The sequence below is a fragment of the Dendrobium catenatum genome, unplaced genomic scaffold (assembly GCF_001605985.2).
Source record: "Dendrobium catenatum unplaced genomic scaffold, ASM160598v2 fragScaff_scaffold_67, whole genome shotgun sequence".
Classification (NCBI taxonomy): domain Eukaryota; kingdom Viridiplantae; phylum Streptophyta; class Magnoliopsida; order Asparagales; family Orchidaceae; genus Dendrobium; species Dendrobium catenatum.
The window spans coordinates 78,993-95,057 of NW_021318529.1; the positions used below are offsets into that span (position 1 = coordinate 78,993).

General features: G+C 33.7%; 2 protein-coding genes across 2 annotated transcripts in view; one reads left to right on the plus strand and one right to left on the minus strand.

Moving 5' to 3' along the window:
* LOC110115671 (polyadenylate-binding protein RBP47) overlaps positions 1–9,027 on the plus strand; it is a 36,099-nt gene extending 27,072 nt beyond the window's left edge. The window contains exons 3-6 of the mRNA XM_020848978.2: positions 7,145–7,212; positions 7,282–7,412; positions 7,516–7,612; positions 8,664–9,027. Coding sequence (XP_020704637.1) covers positions 7,145–7,212; positions 7,282–7,412; positions 7,516–7,612; positions 8,664–8,819 — 452 coding nt within the window. The 3' untranslated portion in view covers positions 8,820–9,027. The remainder of the gene's footprint in view (positions 1–7,144; positions 7,213–7,281; positions 7,413–7,515; positions 7,613–8,663) is intronic.
* Positions 9,028–9,546: 519 nt separating this feature from the next.
* Positions 9,547–15,860, minus strand: LOC110115685 (serine carboxypeptidase II-3). Its single transcript, XM_020848997.2, has 8 exons — positions 15,465–15,860; positions 13,031–13,138; positions 11,936–12,210; positions 10,672–10,920; positions 10,459–10,577; positions 10,116–10,202; positions 9,891–9,996; positions 9,547–9,808 (listed from the first exon to the last, which is right to left on the minus strand). Exons 1-8 carry the CDS (start codon positions 15,844–15,846, stop codon positions 9,656–9,658), a joined length of 1,479 nt encoding a protein of 492 aa, XP_020704656.2. The 5' UTR covers positions 15,847–15,860; the 3' UTR covers positions 9,547–9,655.
* Positions 15,861–16,065: the final 205 nt, after the last annotated feature.

Below are 16,065 nucleotides of genomic sequence, written 5' to 3' on the forward strand. Positions count from 1 at the left end.
ACTTTTAATGTATCCGATATATTTTCGTATAAATCTTCCGATGTAGGCGTCATCCACACCATTTCCTCAGATGAGGAAATTCTCAAGCCAGGGGAGACCTGATGTGGACTATCCTATTCCAACGGACTAGCTTACCGCCTTATAACGACTACCGATCTGCTCCACTACTCGCATTACTGTTTTATTGCTTTTTCTATTACTGTTTTATTACCCTGCACATGGAGGAACGTTTCTCTCCTTTTTCATTTTACAGCAACTAGCAGCTTATATTAGGATTACTGCTGAGGAAGTAAGGCAAAGAATGATATATTGAAAACTGCTATTATCCCTTCCTCTACAGTCTCTCTTCTTCTTCAGCTTCTCTTCTTCTTCTTTTCTGCACTATTCTTGTTCTGTTTTTGTGTATCTTCTCTGCAGGTTGCGGTTCCACACCAATATGTCAACACGAGTACATTCATTAAGAACTCAAGACAGTTGAACACACAAATATTGCCAAAAAAAAAAAAGAACTTTCCATTTAATTCATTTCAAATAATATTATACTTATCTATTACAGAAAAATGAAAAGGAAAAAAAAATTAAAAAATACAAAAACCGATTTCAGTTGAGTCATGCTCTCCCCTTCTGACAACTCCAACATCTAGTCATAGAAGATGTTCTTATCCTCAAATTTGCTATCAAGTTACTTGAAGGCGACCAGCTTTTGCAGGCAATACTCAACCTTCATCATGCTACTTTCTAAGTGCATCCTAATACTATAAAGTGTTTAAAAAAGCCACCCAATGCTCCTCCTACTTGAACTCTTTGGCTTGTCAAGTGGATTCATCATTGCTCCTGTTCTCCTCAAGTTCAGGTCTGATGTGAGTGAGTTCCTCCTCCAAGGTCTGCACTTGTCTTGGCAAAGCCTCCAGGAAGATGACACAGGCACAGGGACTCCAACGTTATGTTGAATAGGCGGAGAAGAAGGCTTGCAAATAGCTAAAGGCGACAAGAAGATCCCGAGCAGGTGGCCCCTCTGCACGTCCCTCTATGTGTGCGATTTCTAATGACATCTTGAGCATCGAAGTGGCTTCTGAAGAGGTTGCCATCTGCTAGCTAGTTGTGTCTTGTACTTACACCACTAGAATTGCCACCATCGTATTAAGTAAATGGTCAAGCAGACTGAGCGAGAGCCAAAGTCTTGTACTCTCTCGGTGGATGACCTAAAACTTGCTCATAATTATTGGTATCATAAGCATATTGGCGACATCAACCCAGTACATAAACTTTTCAAAAACTAAAAAAAGAGTTCTCCTTACCTCCATTGGTAGTTGGTTATCACCCACCTCCTCTAGCATAGAGCAATGATTGTTTGATGGTTCCTCCTAATCCTTTTGAGTAGGGCTCACTACATCAGGTAAGGTGTTGATCATGATAGGAATAGGGTGGACTCTCTTGGATGTAGAAATTTGCCTAGCATTCCTCTGAGTGAATGGAAGCTTGTTAGAATAAGAGGTAGAGGCAACCTTTGCCTTACTTCATCCTGCCACCACCTTTTTATTAATGAGCTGGCTAGATTTTCATCCCTCAGCATCCATAGATTTATGTTTGAAAAGAATATCCTTCCATAATTTGCAATTGTCAACATCGACATACTTCACAGGACTTGACCTGGCCATATTTTGTACGAGCTATAGGAACTGAGCTAAAGCAAAAGAAATATGACCTTATCAGGCCCCCTCGCTTCTATTTATAGCCAAAGGTAGTACAAAGGTCAAATTAACATCATTCTAAGGATGTTGGAGAAAGGCGCTCTTATCAAGGCAATAGTAAAAGTATAGCTTTTAAACTCTGTTTATTTTCTCTCTATCATTTGTTGACATATTAAATGTTTTTCTTCTTAATTCCCTTGTCTTTTTACTAGTCGCTCACCAAAGGAGAAAATGAACCGGTGAACTAAATATATGTTCATACATGGTGATGTAGGTAGCTTGCAGGTATTAATCAGGTGCTTCTCCTGTTGACTTAGGCAAGAGATGCACTCGATCCAAATGAGCCTTGTCGAATGGAGCATTCATCAGAGTAAGTTCAAGGTTGGGTAGGCATTTGCTAAGATGAAGCTCGTGCTATAAGAGTTCACCCCCAAGGATTTCGATCGAGGATGCATATATATTGAGTGAGTTCGATGAGAGAACTTCCCTCTCTACGCCTTCACTCGGAGAAGCACTCTCTTTATGAAGACTTGACTCTTTCATTAGTTCTCCTCCACTAAGGCCACCCACTTTCCACCGATATCACCCATCCAATCTTTAGGAAATACGTAATTATAGGACAGACAGTCATGGCTTGATCAATAGTATTCACCCCTAGTTCACAGCTGCACTCACCTAGAAGACTTTGTTGCTCACCTAGAGGGACTCACCACTCATCTTGGGCATGCATCTTCAAGGACTCGCCTAAGGTGTTCATCATGGAGGATCCGTTCAAGGCACTACCCTCTAAGACTCGCTTGAGGCACTCACCACCCGCACAAGGCACTTGTCAAAGACATAACGAGTGGTGTCATAGATACATGGCCATGTGTATATATTTTTCTGATGCCCCATAATCTAATTTAGAATAATTATATTTTTCATCTCTTATTTAATTTACCAGAGATTCTATTAAATCATCTATGTAAACTAGTCTAGCGGAAGCAAATCTATAAATTGTATACATCAATCTTTCACTATATTCATTCATCAAAATTTGGTTTACAATACCCAATAGATCACTATAACACAGATCTATCTCAATAAGCTCTTGACTATAAAAGAATAAAATAAAATATAAAAATCAAAAGGAAAACTCGAAGATCTTGAGAGCCTCACTCCATAAGATCATAATCTCTTCCCTGATATGAAATCAATCAAATCCACTTAATGAGCTTATAAAGCCCAGCAGGACCCCAATACTACCAAAAGTTTCCAATGCAAGACAATAATATCAATATGCTAGCTCATCTCAATCAATAGAAAATCAATGATCATCGGTATGAAATCATCAATCAATATCAATACATCAATAGAAATTAATATAAACTGTAAGATAAAATTATCTCAAGAAATATAGAAATCGATCAACATATAAGGAAATCAATAAAAATTTATAAATCAATGTTAGGTGTCGTACGGTAAAACACACATCGATTATCAATCAATTATGTTCATGCCAATGATTCCATCATATGTTTTTTATCAATGGCATGCCATGTGTATCTATGTATCAGCATGCCATATAAATGTTCTATATCAATATGTTCATCAATATCTATAATTATATATGTCATATGTTATGTCATGCTATTTCAGTTTCAAATATTAATTTTATTAGTTCTATACCAATTTTATCTATCAATCAGTTTATGTACTATCATGTAAATATAATCATGAATGTAATTATGAGTAGTAAGACATGCCATTTAGATTTAATGCGGTGTTTTTATCTTTTCATATTTCATTCATCAGTCTTATCAAGTATTCATTTTATCATTGATTCATCATCATTACATCATCATTACAAGTGGCTTTCAATAATTTATAAAGAGTCATTACTCTTTGCCCGTCGACGTAATCTGCAAATTTGTTAATCGGGGTTACATTACAAATTATATTTAAAGGAAAACCCATCAGCTCACCCTCTTATATAGGATAGTATGTTTTAAGAATCAACTCGTATTAATTTTAATATTGATAGCCAGCCTTCCTTGCTTACATGTCAAATTCTCTATGCAGTATAAGTCAATATCATGTATGAAATACAATGCAGAAAAAATTATACATTATTTATTTACGTCAGAAAATCATAACTATCGATCTACCCGATAAAATGCTCATACAATTCATATTTATCATATACAAAATATTACACAGTGAAAGTGTGGTAAACCTAGAGAAAATTTATTTTTGTCGATTTAGGAAATATTAAATTCATCAAACTCAAAATGACTAAAAATTAGAGCGGGATTCGGCGTACCTACCACGATTAGAAAAAACCTCAAAACAAAACCAACAAACAAAAATGCTCCTAATACCCTTTCTCTTTCTTCTCTTTCTCATCCTTCTTCCCTCTTCCCTTCCTCTTTTCCTTTCCTTTCCTGGCATGCCAAGTAAATGGAATAGGAGAAATGGTTGAGTTGAGGAGGGATTTATATTAAAAAACATTTTTTCGGTGCTCAATGCTGCAGCTCTTCCAATCTGGCGTTGCAGCGCTGCATGCTGCTCCTATTATCACTTTAGAACAGAGAGTTCAACACCACCACGAAGCTTTCCTTGCACCGATGTGCTCTCAAACACAGCTTTGTAGTGCTCCAACGTAGATTTTTAATAATTTATTTTAAAATTATTTACATAAATTTCAGGCTGTTGTATTCTACTCACCTTAAGAAAATGTTGCGGGCCACTTTGGGAAAATATCGCTCGCAACATTTCTAATATTGGTAGAAAAAAATTAAATATATACTAAATCAAAGTCAATATCAAACAAAACTAAATCAATTTATTAAGTAAATCCATTCAATTCAAAACAAATCGATATGTATTAATTCTACAATTGATGCAATCCAAAATACTAATCACTGACTTATATCATTCATTTCATCCAAACAATCATGAGTTCAATCAATCAATCGCAAATGTATGCATGTCATTCAATCATATATCATTCAACATGCTATGTAATACTAATCACTCAAAACTAAATGCATATGATTAAGAATTCTACCAGTAGATCCTCCATGTACATCTTTATCATCCTGTTAAATTAGACTGTGAACTCTAGGTCGTATTGGTGCTAGTGCCGGCGTAATAGAATGTGTGGGTTCTCTTTGCTTTCACTAGCTTCTCTTTTATCAGCTCTGTTCACAGATCCTTCAATGTATCCTCTGGATCCAATAGACCTCTATCATAGCTCCCCCTGGATTCCTCCGCTCTAAATCCTGATCCTATTCTATATCGTTGTTGTGGACAATCAACCATCCGGTGTCATTGCTGTCTACATTTGAAACTCTATCTAATCATTAGAAAATGTTCTTCAATATGCTTCTTGCCAGATTGGGCACACTTTGGTACACTTCCCACCTGCATCTCAAATCCTTTTCTATTGTTTGAAGATTTACTTATCTTTTCATTGTTATCTCTTATGGTTATATCATCTCCTAATCTCTTCCTGCTCATATCCTCTTTAAACATTGGTATAGCTAAATCATTATCCACTAATCTTGCTCTCTCAACCAACTCTAAAAACTTTTAAATGCTTAATGGTATCAGGGGTGTCTCAATTCATTCTTCAGTCCTCTAAAAAATATGTAGTATTTTTCTGCCACTGTGCTAATTAACTGTGGAGGGTACCTTACCAGTGCAATAGATTCAACTTCATACAACATCATGGTCTTGTATTCCTTCTCCAATCTCATTAAAATATCCTGCATTTTCTATCAAGTTGATAGAGTTACAAACCAATTTCACAAAAAAAATAAAAAATCTCCCCAAGTAATCTTTGCTTTCATCTTTTCATAGAATTTCTCTTGTTGTTGTCAAATCCACCATCACAGCTTCACCTTCAAACAAAAACACAACTAATGGCACTTTCATGCTCTCAGGGCACTGTATACTATCAAATAGTTTCTCTATTCTTAGCAATCAATCTTTTGCTATCTGGGGTTCTATAGCTCCTTTAAATAATTGTGGCTTCAATTTAAGAGTCTCCTGACTACAAAAGATTAAAGTAAAATGCAAAAGTCAAAAGAAAAATTTGAAGATCTTGAGAGCCTCACTCCACAAATTCTGATTACTTTCCTTACTTGAAATCAATCAAATCCACATAATGAGTTTATAAAGCCTAACAGAACCCTAATACTACCAAATCTTTTAATGCAAGGCAATAATATCAATATGTATGTTTATCTCAATCAATTGAAAATTAGTGATTATCGATATGAAATCAACAATTAATATGATCAGTAAGACAAAAACATATCAAGAAACATATGAATATGTCAATATATAAGGAAATTAATAAAAGTTTATAACGTAATGTCGTATGATAAAACATACATCGATTATCTATCAATTTTATTCATACCATTGATTCCATCATATATTTTCTATCAATGGCATGCCATGTGTATCTGTCTACCAGTATGTCATATCAATGTACTATATCAATATATTCATCAATGTTTATAAGTATATCTGTCATATGCTATGTCATGTTGTATTAGTTTCAATGGGAGCAACATGACATAACATATGACAGATATACTTCCATTTATATTAAAAAATATTTTTTAGCTTTTAGTTTTGTACGTGCATTGAAAGAAGTTCCTGTTCATATTCTCATAGCATAAATTCATTCTCTTGACAGCATAAAGGGATGACTTTTCTACTCTTAGAAGGAGAATCACCGTTCTCCATTCAATGAATTTTAATATTGTCAAACTTGAACGATTGTTCAAAACCTTGATAATTCTTTTTGACATCATTAAAACTAGTGACATAATTGATGTCAATATTTTTTAAGATTGTTTGAGAGGGATTATAATTTTCACAATGGATGGCTTAAATTGTATACGAAGATAGCAATTTAAAGTACCGAGACCTTCAAAGGACATGGAATCAAATACATAAATTGTTGATGATATCTTGTACATATTAATTAGTATTGATTGATGAAACACTTGTAAAACTAGACTTTTAAAATGACCTCTAAATATGTTCGATCATCCTTTTATTTTCCACATGATATGAATAGTTAAATAATTACGATTGAAATGTAGTCATATATTATATTTACAATCAACTGTGTAATTTTGAATTTGAAGAATATATATATATAACTTCACAGTTTGAGTGAGGTACACTCTGTCTAGAGAATAGGCAACATGTTATAGAGATTATTTAATCATAATGTCAGCTTATCTGTAATGTAGTGGTTATGACTACATTCATCTGTAATGTTCTACATTCATCAATACTTAACCATTGTATTTGAAATCACATGAGCTCAATCTCAATCATCCATGTCTTTTTTTGGTGTTATTCTGATTTCTTATGAGTTTTCTCACTGAAAGATGCATTTAAATGTTAATCATTTATGCACAAATTTTCACTCCATATTGTTGTTCTAGGTGGTTTAGGATCTGGCAGTGCATCTGGTCTGGGCTCCCAGGCGAATGGGGATTCAACTAACACAACTGTGAGCATGTTTAATGCTAATCTTTATACATCTAGTTCATCCTTAAATCTCTCTATTCTGCCTTTTCAGGTATTTGTTGGAGGGCTTGACCAAGACATAAGGGAAGATGAGCTCAAGCATGTCTTTTCTAAGTACGGTGAGCTTGTATCTGTTAAAATTCCAGTTGGGAAGCAATGTGGCTTTGTACAATATGTTGAAAGGTAACCTTTCAACCTTTTCTTGTGAACATGATGGATATTTGATCATAAGTAATTATATTTAATTTTTTAATGTTTCATCATATACCGGATGATTTTTTGGCAGAAAAAATGCTGAAGAGGCACTAGAAGCGTTGAGTGGAACAATGATTGGGAAGCAGACTGTTCGCCTTTCATGGGGTCGCAATCCAGCAAAAAAGCAGGTCGGTGATCATAAGACTCATTCTTTTATCAAACAGTAAACTAATGGGAAAACTACATCATTAGCCCCACTGTGTGAAATCCTTTATAAAATAAAACTAAATTTTTAAATATCGAGGCATCTTTTGATATAACGTTTAAAATTTTATTAGAAACTCTAAATTAAGTTAAGATTGCTCATATCAGAACACTTTTGGAATGGGTGATCTCCTGAAATGTTACACTAAGGGGACAAAACTGCCACAATGGACAACATCTCAATAGTTGAGAGTTTGGCTTATTACACTTTAGTAATTTAAAATCTCTCTTTTCAACATTTTCCCCACTGGGTGCCTCTTTCCACCATTTTGGTTCATATGTAAGCCATCTTATGGTTTTTAAATTATATGTTTCTTAGATATAATTCCTGTATTTGATGCAATGCAATACACTTTCATTTTAAATTTTATGCTACTTTCTGTAAAATAATTATGATTTGCTATAACTATTAAAATAGAGAAGAGGAGAGAATTTTATATAATTTGAGATGACTATTCCTTGCCCAAGTTTTGGGGAAAGGCATCATTTTGTAATTTTCTTGAATTTCAATTATTCTCCTTTTTTCTTCAATTTGCAATAGAGATATTACTTTCTTTATTTAAAAAAAATATAAAATTAAAAAATTACTTTCTTTATTTGCTGGTTAGCTATTAATGTTATTTGATGATTGCAAAGCCGCTTCATTTAGTTGCTAATTAGCTATCCATTTAAGATAAATTATTCATATTTTTTTCTCCAATGACTACTATCAAACTGCCTTTCATACACAACATATAATATACATTCGTAGCTTGCTCGATCATCTGAATTTTTCCATATCATTCCAGCAATTTCTCCATTTTTCCCATCTCACAAAGTATTTCGTGATCCACAAGAGTTTTCTGTTGAATATTTCCATATTTCTCAAAAATCTTAGACGTTCTTTAACAAAATTTTTGGTAAATTGCAATATAATTCACTTAACAAGCCTTGCCAACAAAATTTTTCACTATTCTACCTTTTTTTTTTTTACAGTTGAGATTTGATCCAACGAATCAGTGGAGCGGAGGGTACTATGGTGGGCAGGTCTATGGGGGCTATGGCTACGGAATACCTGTTCATCTTCCTGGCATGTATGCTTCTTATGGCCCTTACTCCATGTATGGCAGCTTCCAACAACAAGTGAGCTAAATAAGCTGTCTCTATAGGCGCTAATTAATGATATATAGCATTGCAGAATACGCCTAAATATCAATATTTGCCACCTAATCTATATAGTTTCTAGGATATGATGTGATGTGTTACACTATAGGAAAATTTTGACTGGTTGCTGTGATTAAACTAGAATTCTTTGTACTCTATTGGTGTGATTTAAGATAATTATTCATTCATTTAGATATGCTTCTTCACTGTCTTCCCCTAGTATGATCTAGTTAGATGGATCTTTTAAATTTTGGTTTTAATCCCCAGGTGAATCTCTATAGGATAACACAGTCGTGGAAGTAGTTTGCAATTTAAAATTATTGTTTATATGAGTTAAAATAAAATTATTTATATAAATTATCAATGAAAAAGGACTATGTTTGAGTTCCGTGCAAATGACAGGGGGAGCTTCCCTACTGCCTGTAAATATTCCTCCGTGTAAGTGCTACCTTAAAGGATTCCTCTTACTTAAGATAATTTCTATTATTTCTGTCATAAAAGGATGTGAAATTAGTTCATCATGTCTTGAATAAATATAACAAGTAGGATAAAGGTTTTGTTGATTTTATAAATATGAGAATCATTGCCCAGTGAGTGATTCAAGAGAAATTATGGGGTGGATTCAAAATTTTCTTAGTGTGTATGCTAAGGTAGCTGAAGGGAATAATCCAATAGGTTTGATTAACCAAGGATATCAGTCTATTTCAGTAGTATGTGAATTAAAATTAGAGAAGATAATTATATTTCACCATGAACAATAGCATAATGAGCTAACCAGTTAATCATATCATTAACATAACCTTTTAAATTATTAAACAAACTGTTCATTTTGCTTCTAGTGAAGGTGGAAGTTTTCCTAGGAGGAAAGAAGAGATCATTTCCAAAGCTCTTTTGGGCTGGTAACTAGGAACTTCATGTCCTGCCCCTCTTACTGTCACAAAAGTCAGTCCTTCATATTGCACAACATAGCCTCCAACCTGCAATTTATTTGCTCTTGTTAAATAACTTATAAAAACAAAGAATTTACCAAGTAAAATTGACACATTCTGCTATGCTTACTTCTTTGTTAAGATACCATGCCCTCCATGGTTTCAGGATAGGGAGTTTAAGCATTTTAATGAAGTTCTTCGTGTTGGTAATAGGAACAACAGAATCAACATCACCACTACAAAAAAAAAAAAAAAATCAATTTCTTTTATTTCGATCCTTTTCATCTTCACAGAGGTAGGAGCAGCAGTTATTCAGTTATATCAGAATTGTTTGATTATTGAACTATAAACATACCTGTACAACCAAATATATAAGCCGCTCGAAATCAAGTCCTTAAAAGTAGAAAGCATGGTAGCAGGCCCATCTCCCCAATGTAAAAGACTGAAATAAGGAGAGAGATGTTACAGCTCAGCCTAAGTTCAATTCAAGGAGATATTATTCTGTGTGGATGCTAAATGCAGATTTACATCCGGATACCAATTAAAATCAGTCACATCAGCGATATGGAGCGACCGTACTGAGTAGTACCGAGCCCCGATACCACGTTACCGAGCAGTACCGAGCCACGGGCTTAGCCATCCGGACGGGGTTCAACTTTTGCACAGTATAATTTTTCATAAAGAAGCGAGAACAATACCTGCAACCACTCCATTTTCCAGCTTTCGCATGAAGAGCTTTCTGGACTGCAGGATTGTTCAGGTAAGAACTAACATAGTTGTCTGTGCATGGATCAAAATCTCCTCCCAAACCATCCATCTAAAGCATGAAAATAAATCTCATTTAAATATCCACTAATTACAATAATTTAAACCATGAAAAACTTATCAAAACATAAATACTGGTAACTGACCGTTGTGTCCAAATTGAGCTGAAAATCAGTGGGGCAAATAGGAGCATATATGTTGTAGTCATCAATATCTCCAGTCTCAGAAGAAGCTGAATCAATGGCGTCTGTGCATTCGGTGGATTGATTTGGATTAGAGAAGTTGCAATTTGTCAGAATCTTAGTATAAGTTTCATCAGATATCATTGAATGGCCCCATAAGAAGTCAATTTCTGCTTTATCACCTATATCTTCGTATACGTAAGGGTTACCAACCTGAAACAAAATGGCATATTATTAATGATCAACAGATGACACTAAAAAATGATAGAAATTTGACTTCGGATATTCTGAGTAAAAGTTAAGTCATTAGCTAAAATGTTTCTTCTTGAACTGTAAGACATTTTTTATTGGGTCATATGCCAGAAATTTTTGTTTATGACATAATCATAATCTTCCTCACATCTAATGAGAAGATGACCTGGTGACCAAAGATAGGAGCCACTAGGGGTGTTAATTTGGATCTATAGGTTGGGTTCGGGTGGAACCCGAGTTGATTCGGTTTTAAACGGGTCAAATCGAAGCTGACCTGTTTATGCAAATGAGTCAGCTATTTTAATCTGAACCCGACACGCGCGAGTTGCTGGGTTGACACAACCCGACTCAGATTTACAAGATTTGGCTGAAGAAGCGTGGGCTAAGCTCCCGTCGTCGGTTGCTACTTCCAGTTCAGATTCAAAGTCGACAGCTAAGTAACATTGCAACGGCGAGCAGTAATGGCATGACTCACGAGAAGACGCAATGGCAACCTGTCGGGCAACGCACGCGAAGTGACCGAAGAGATGGGAGTCACGCGACTCAACGATTCAGGCAATGCGGGCAGTTGGGCACTAGACACGGGCAGACCATTTCCGGGTCATTTTCGAGTTTTCGGGTCAACCCGAACCTGACCCGATTTTTTAAACGGGTCGGATCTCAAATAACTATAAGGGGTGAACCCGAAGAAAATAGACCAAAAAAAAAAAGTACACTCCTGTTGATTAAACTGTGTCAAGTAAACTCTTAAAGGAGATGTTGACCGAATCAAAAGACAGTATAAAGATCATTAAAGAAGACGAGGTTATGAATTTTGATCCAAATTAGGATGATGTCTTAGAGGATATAATAGAAGACGCATTCATGGTGGATACTAAAAATATATATTATCTTACAAATTATAAAGAAATGTCATGTAATTATATTATTATGTAATAAAGATGATGAAATTAATGAATTGATTATGATTAATCACCGCTATGCCGCGAAGTTTGATGTTTGTTCTGTTGGATATTTTGTTGTTCTGCATAATGGTATAAGCAAGTTGAGGGACATAATGGCCAGCATAGCTCTCTCCTGCGATGAAAAGCTCAACGTTCTTGTAATGTGGAAATCTTTCCAACCAATTTATGAGAAAAATATAGGAGTCATCAGCAGTTCTTCTATCTCCATTTTCATCATAATCTGATGATTTGTTTGAATATGAGAAGCCAACCCCAGCTGGAGATTCCAAGAATAGAACATTTGCCACTGTCAAAAATAAACTTTTAAGAGATTAATTTTACATCTTGAAACATAAGAAAAAATCAATCAACAACAACATCAAGTCTTTTGTCCCACTACGTGGGGTCGGCTACATGAATTATTTTTTTCTATTATGTCATGTTAAAAGTCAAATTCTCTTTTAAATCTAATAAAGAAATATCTTCTCTAATATTTTCCAACCAAGTCTTTTTAAGTCTATTCTACCTTTCTTAACACAAGTCAAATCTAATACATCTACTTTCCTAACGGGGTTATCGGAATGTCGCTGGTTTATGTGACCAAACCATCTAAGGCGACTCTCTCTAATCTTATCTTCCACTGGAGCTACTCTAACCTTTTCATGAATATTCTCATTTCATATCCTTTCTCTAAAAGTAAAGCCACTCATCCACCTGATTATCCTCATCTCTGCAACACTTAACTTAGTATTATGCTTCTCTTTTAATTGCCAACATTCGACATCATAAAGCATTGCAAGTCTCACCACCATTTTATAGAACTTTCTTTAAAAAAGTTAAAATTTTATTTTTTCTGATAAATTTTGCAATAATTTTGAGTTAAAATTTTAGAAATATGAATACGATTTCATCATTTTTTGGGAATCTTTAAAAAAACCAATAATTAGAATAAAATTAATGAAACATTTCTTCATTTCTTGAGTTAATTTTTATTTTTTACTAACACAATTTAAATATTTTGCAGCTCAAAAGGAAAGAAATATGAATGATTTTCTACTGTTATAAACAATTCAGCAATCTAAATTTGTGAACATAAAAGAAAAAAAAATAAAATAAAAAGCTCTAACCTTTGTTCCATGAATAGTAGTTTATGAAAAGCGTTTTTCCATCACTTCCTACTCGGAAGGGTCCTAATTCCTCCATGGCTCCAAAGCCCAATGAAGAGCATCCTGGTCCTTTGGATTGCAATATCATAAAAATCCATAAATAAATCATAAGAACAATAGCATGTGTAAATTAATTATAAGTTTTCTAATAAATATATCATAAGAAATTGACCCATAAAGTCATCTTATAACTATGTAAAACCAAGAAAATTTCACTACACGTAAATAAAGCTAAGTACTTAATATTAGCTTCTATGTAGAGAAACAACTTATCCATCATACTACCCTCAAATTAGAGGCCTTATCAAAAGAATCAAAATTTCTACCAAATGATTTATGTTAAAAAATAAATAACATATTATTTAGATCTCTCACAACTCATATTTTATTATATAATATCTCTCAAATACTTATTTTTTAATATAAATTTAAATTTTGATCATTTTTGTCTCCCTCAAAGAATTAATTATTCTGCGTGGACATCGAACATCTTTCGGAGACCAATTAGAATACGCTACATCATCCCTTTGTTCGGTACTGCGGCTCGATACTTCTCGGTACCGTTAACGTGGCACATTCTGGTTGGCCTTTGGATGACGTTCTGCATCCGGTCTCCGCATAGAATAATTTCTCCCCTCAAAGGCATCTTCTAATATTGTTTTGGCTTATATATGTTATAAAAGGATAAAGAAATTAAAGTGCAATATAAAATTAATGGCCATGTGACATTCATTCACATATCACATTATCTTCTTAGCCCCACCCTCAAGATTCAAGAGCCTCAATCTACCTATAGAGTATATTCCTTTTACATCATTACTTGTGACTATATTATAATGTCTATAGAACCTATATATGGGGCCTATCTAATGACATGAATTTATGATAATGATATGGCTATTCTTTTTTTTTTTTAAATTAAAAAAAAAATAATAATAAATGGATTTATCAAAATAAACTATTCAAAAAACATATTATGATGAAAAAAAATCCCCTTTTAAAATACATAAATGGTAAAATAATCTTTTTGCTATAACAAATGATTCTATTTGACAAAATTCGATAAAAATAGAACTAATCTTTAATTAACAAAACATTAGTGTTATATTTAAAAAAAAATTGTTAAATGTTTTTCCCCGTTAGGTTAACAAGATTCGAACGACCTTTCAATGCTCTTAAAATAAAATTATTATTTAAATTTGATAATAAAATATAGTCTTAAGAAAAGGAATTTATGCCTATTGAGTACAGTTACCCTAATAAGAAAAAGAAACATATTGATTTCAGAAACAGCAACAAAGAGTTCTCTAATATAAGTAAAGTGGTTAAATTTAAGAGCCCGATAGCGGCCTGGCAACCCCCAAAGTCGGGCCCATGACACCCCTAAAAGCCATGGCCCACTTCCCCTATTTTTGGAAAAAAAATTGCAAATGGACTTTGCATTGAGATTTGTGCACATCTAAATATGACTTCTAAGCCCATCGTAATGCATTTTGCATTAGAATATCTTTCCATAACTTCTTTTTTTTTCAAAATTTTAGAAAATAAATATATTTTTGAATTTATAAAATAATTTGATGAATGATTTTTCATATATATTTATATAATTGTAATAAAAAAACTAATATTTTGAATAATGTTCTCAAGGAAATAGTTGAAAATTGGAATACAATTTATCAAATAAATAAAATTTTAAATCTTTTTAAAAAGAAAAGAATGTCACTCATATTAATAAAAGTTTAAAAGAAAATTATAAAATGTGGTTAAAATTAGATGAAAGATTATAATCATATCTCTGCATCAATCTTCAAGAATATAGAAATAAAATTATTTGAAGGAGAAATTATTAGATATGAATTATATACTACATTTTTCACAAGAAATATGTTAGAGCGCACAAATATTACTCACTACGTAATTCATTTGTTTTGAGTACTCGACAATTATGCAGTCATCTTAAATAATAGAGCCATTGCACAGGCCCTAATTTTCCCATTTAGACTTCGTTTGGGATTGATTTCTTTCCGCTTCTTAAAGAAGGTTTCTAGTACAAAAATTTAAACTTTTGTATTAAAAAGCTGCTTTAAGAAGCAACGAGAAAGCCGTCCCAAACAAAGCCTTAGGCTTCCTTTGAGATAGTTTTTTATCACTATTTTTCAAAAAACTATTATACCAATAAGAAAATTGTACCCAGCGAAACCTTAATAAGTCAAAGAATAATATAGCGGTGAAATTGTTCAATCACTTCTCATCAAATTTGACGAGAGATTCCAATGAATTAAAAAGAAAAAGAAAACTTTGACAGATTAAATAACTTTCCTTGAAAAATATTGATCATAAAATCAAACCAAATCAATGATTGCAAAGAAAACAAAACAGATGCTCAGCTTATTACCTCCATTTAACCACAAAATAAGTGGTTTTTTATCCCTATCATGAGCTGATTCAACAAAGTAGTAGAACAGTTCCCTGCCTGCCTTTGGATCAACTGTCACATAACCTGAATATTGATCAAAATCAACTCCCACTGGCTGCCCTGGAAGCTTTTCAATTCTGTCAGCCTCCATCTTCCCTTCATGCCGGCCGATGAAAATCTTCGCCGGCAAGCCATTACCGGCGAACTCCGGCCCAGCAAAGAAAGTCTTCTTTGACAAGCTCTGCCATTTGATCAAGCTTCTAAGCTGGTCTCCCTGCCTAAGAGCTTCATGAACTGGAGCTAATGAGAAGAGGCAGAGGAAGATCAAAAGAGAAGCAATAGAGAGTAATGGAACCATCATTTTCCAATTTGATGAACTATTGGATACAAATAAGTATGATGTGCACAGATATAATTGTATTGGTTGCAATGAATTAGAAGCAACTAATTGCATTTATGAGTTGGTGACCCTTCAATTGCAGCGAATTATGAGTTGGTTTATCAATAATGATTGCAGCGAATTATGACAATCTGTTGCATTAAGGAAAAAAAATATAAACATTAACAAATGATTTATGAT

Coding starts and splice junctions, on each gene's coding strand:
- LOC110115685 (XM_020848997.2), bottom strand. CDS start 15,846: ATGATGGTTCCATTACTCTCTATTGCTTCTCTTTTGATCTTCCTCTGC. Junction 13,139..15,464: donor TATTTTGTGGTTAAATGGAG/GTAATAAGCTGA, acceptor TGCAATCCAAAG/GACCAGGATGCTCTTCATTG. Junction 10,921..11,935: donor TCAAACTTCGCGGCATAGCG/GTGATTAATCAT, acceptor ATTTTGTTTCAG/GTTGGTAACCCTTACGTATA.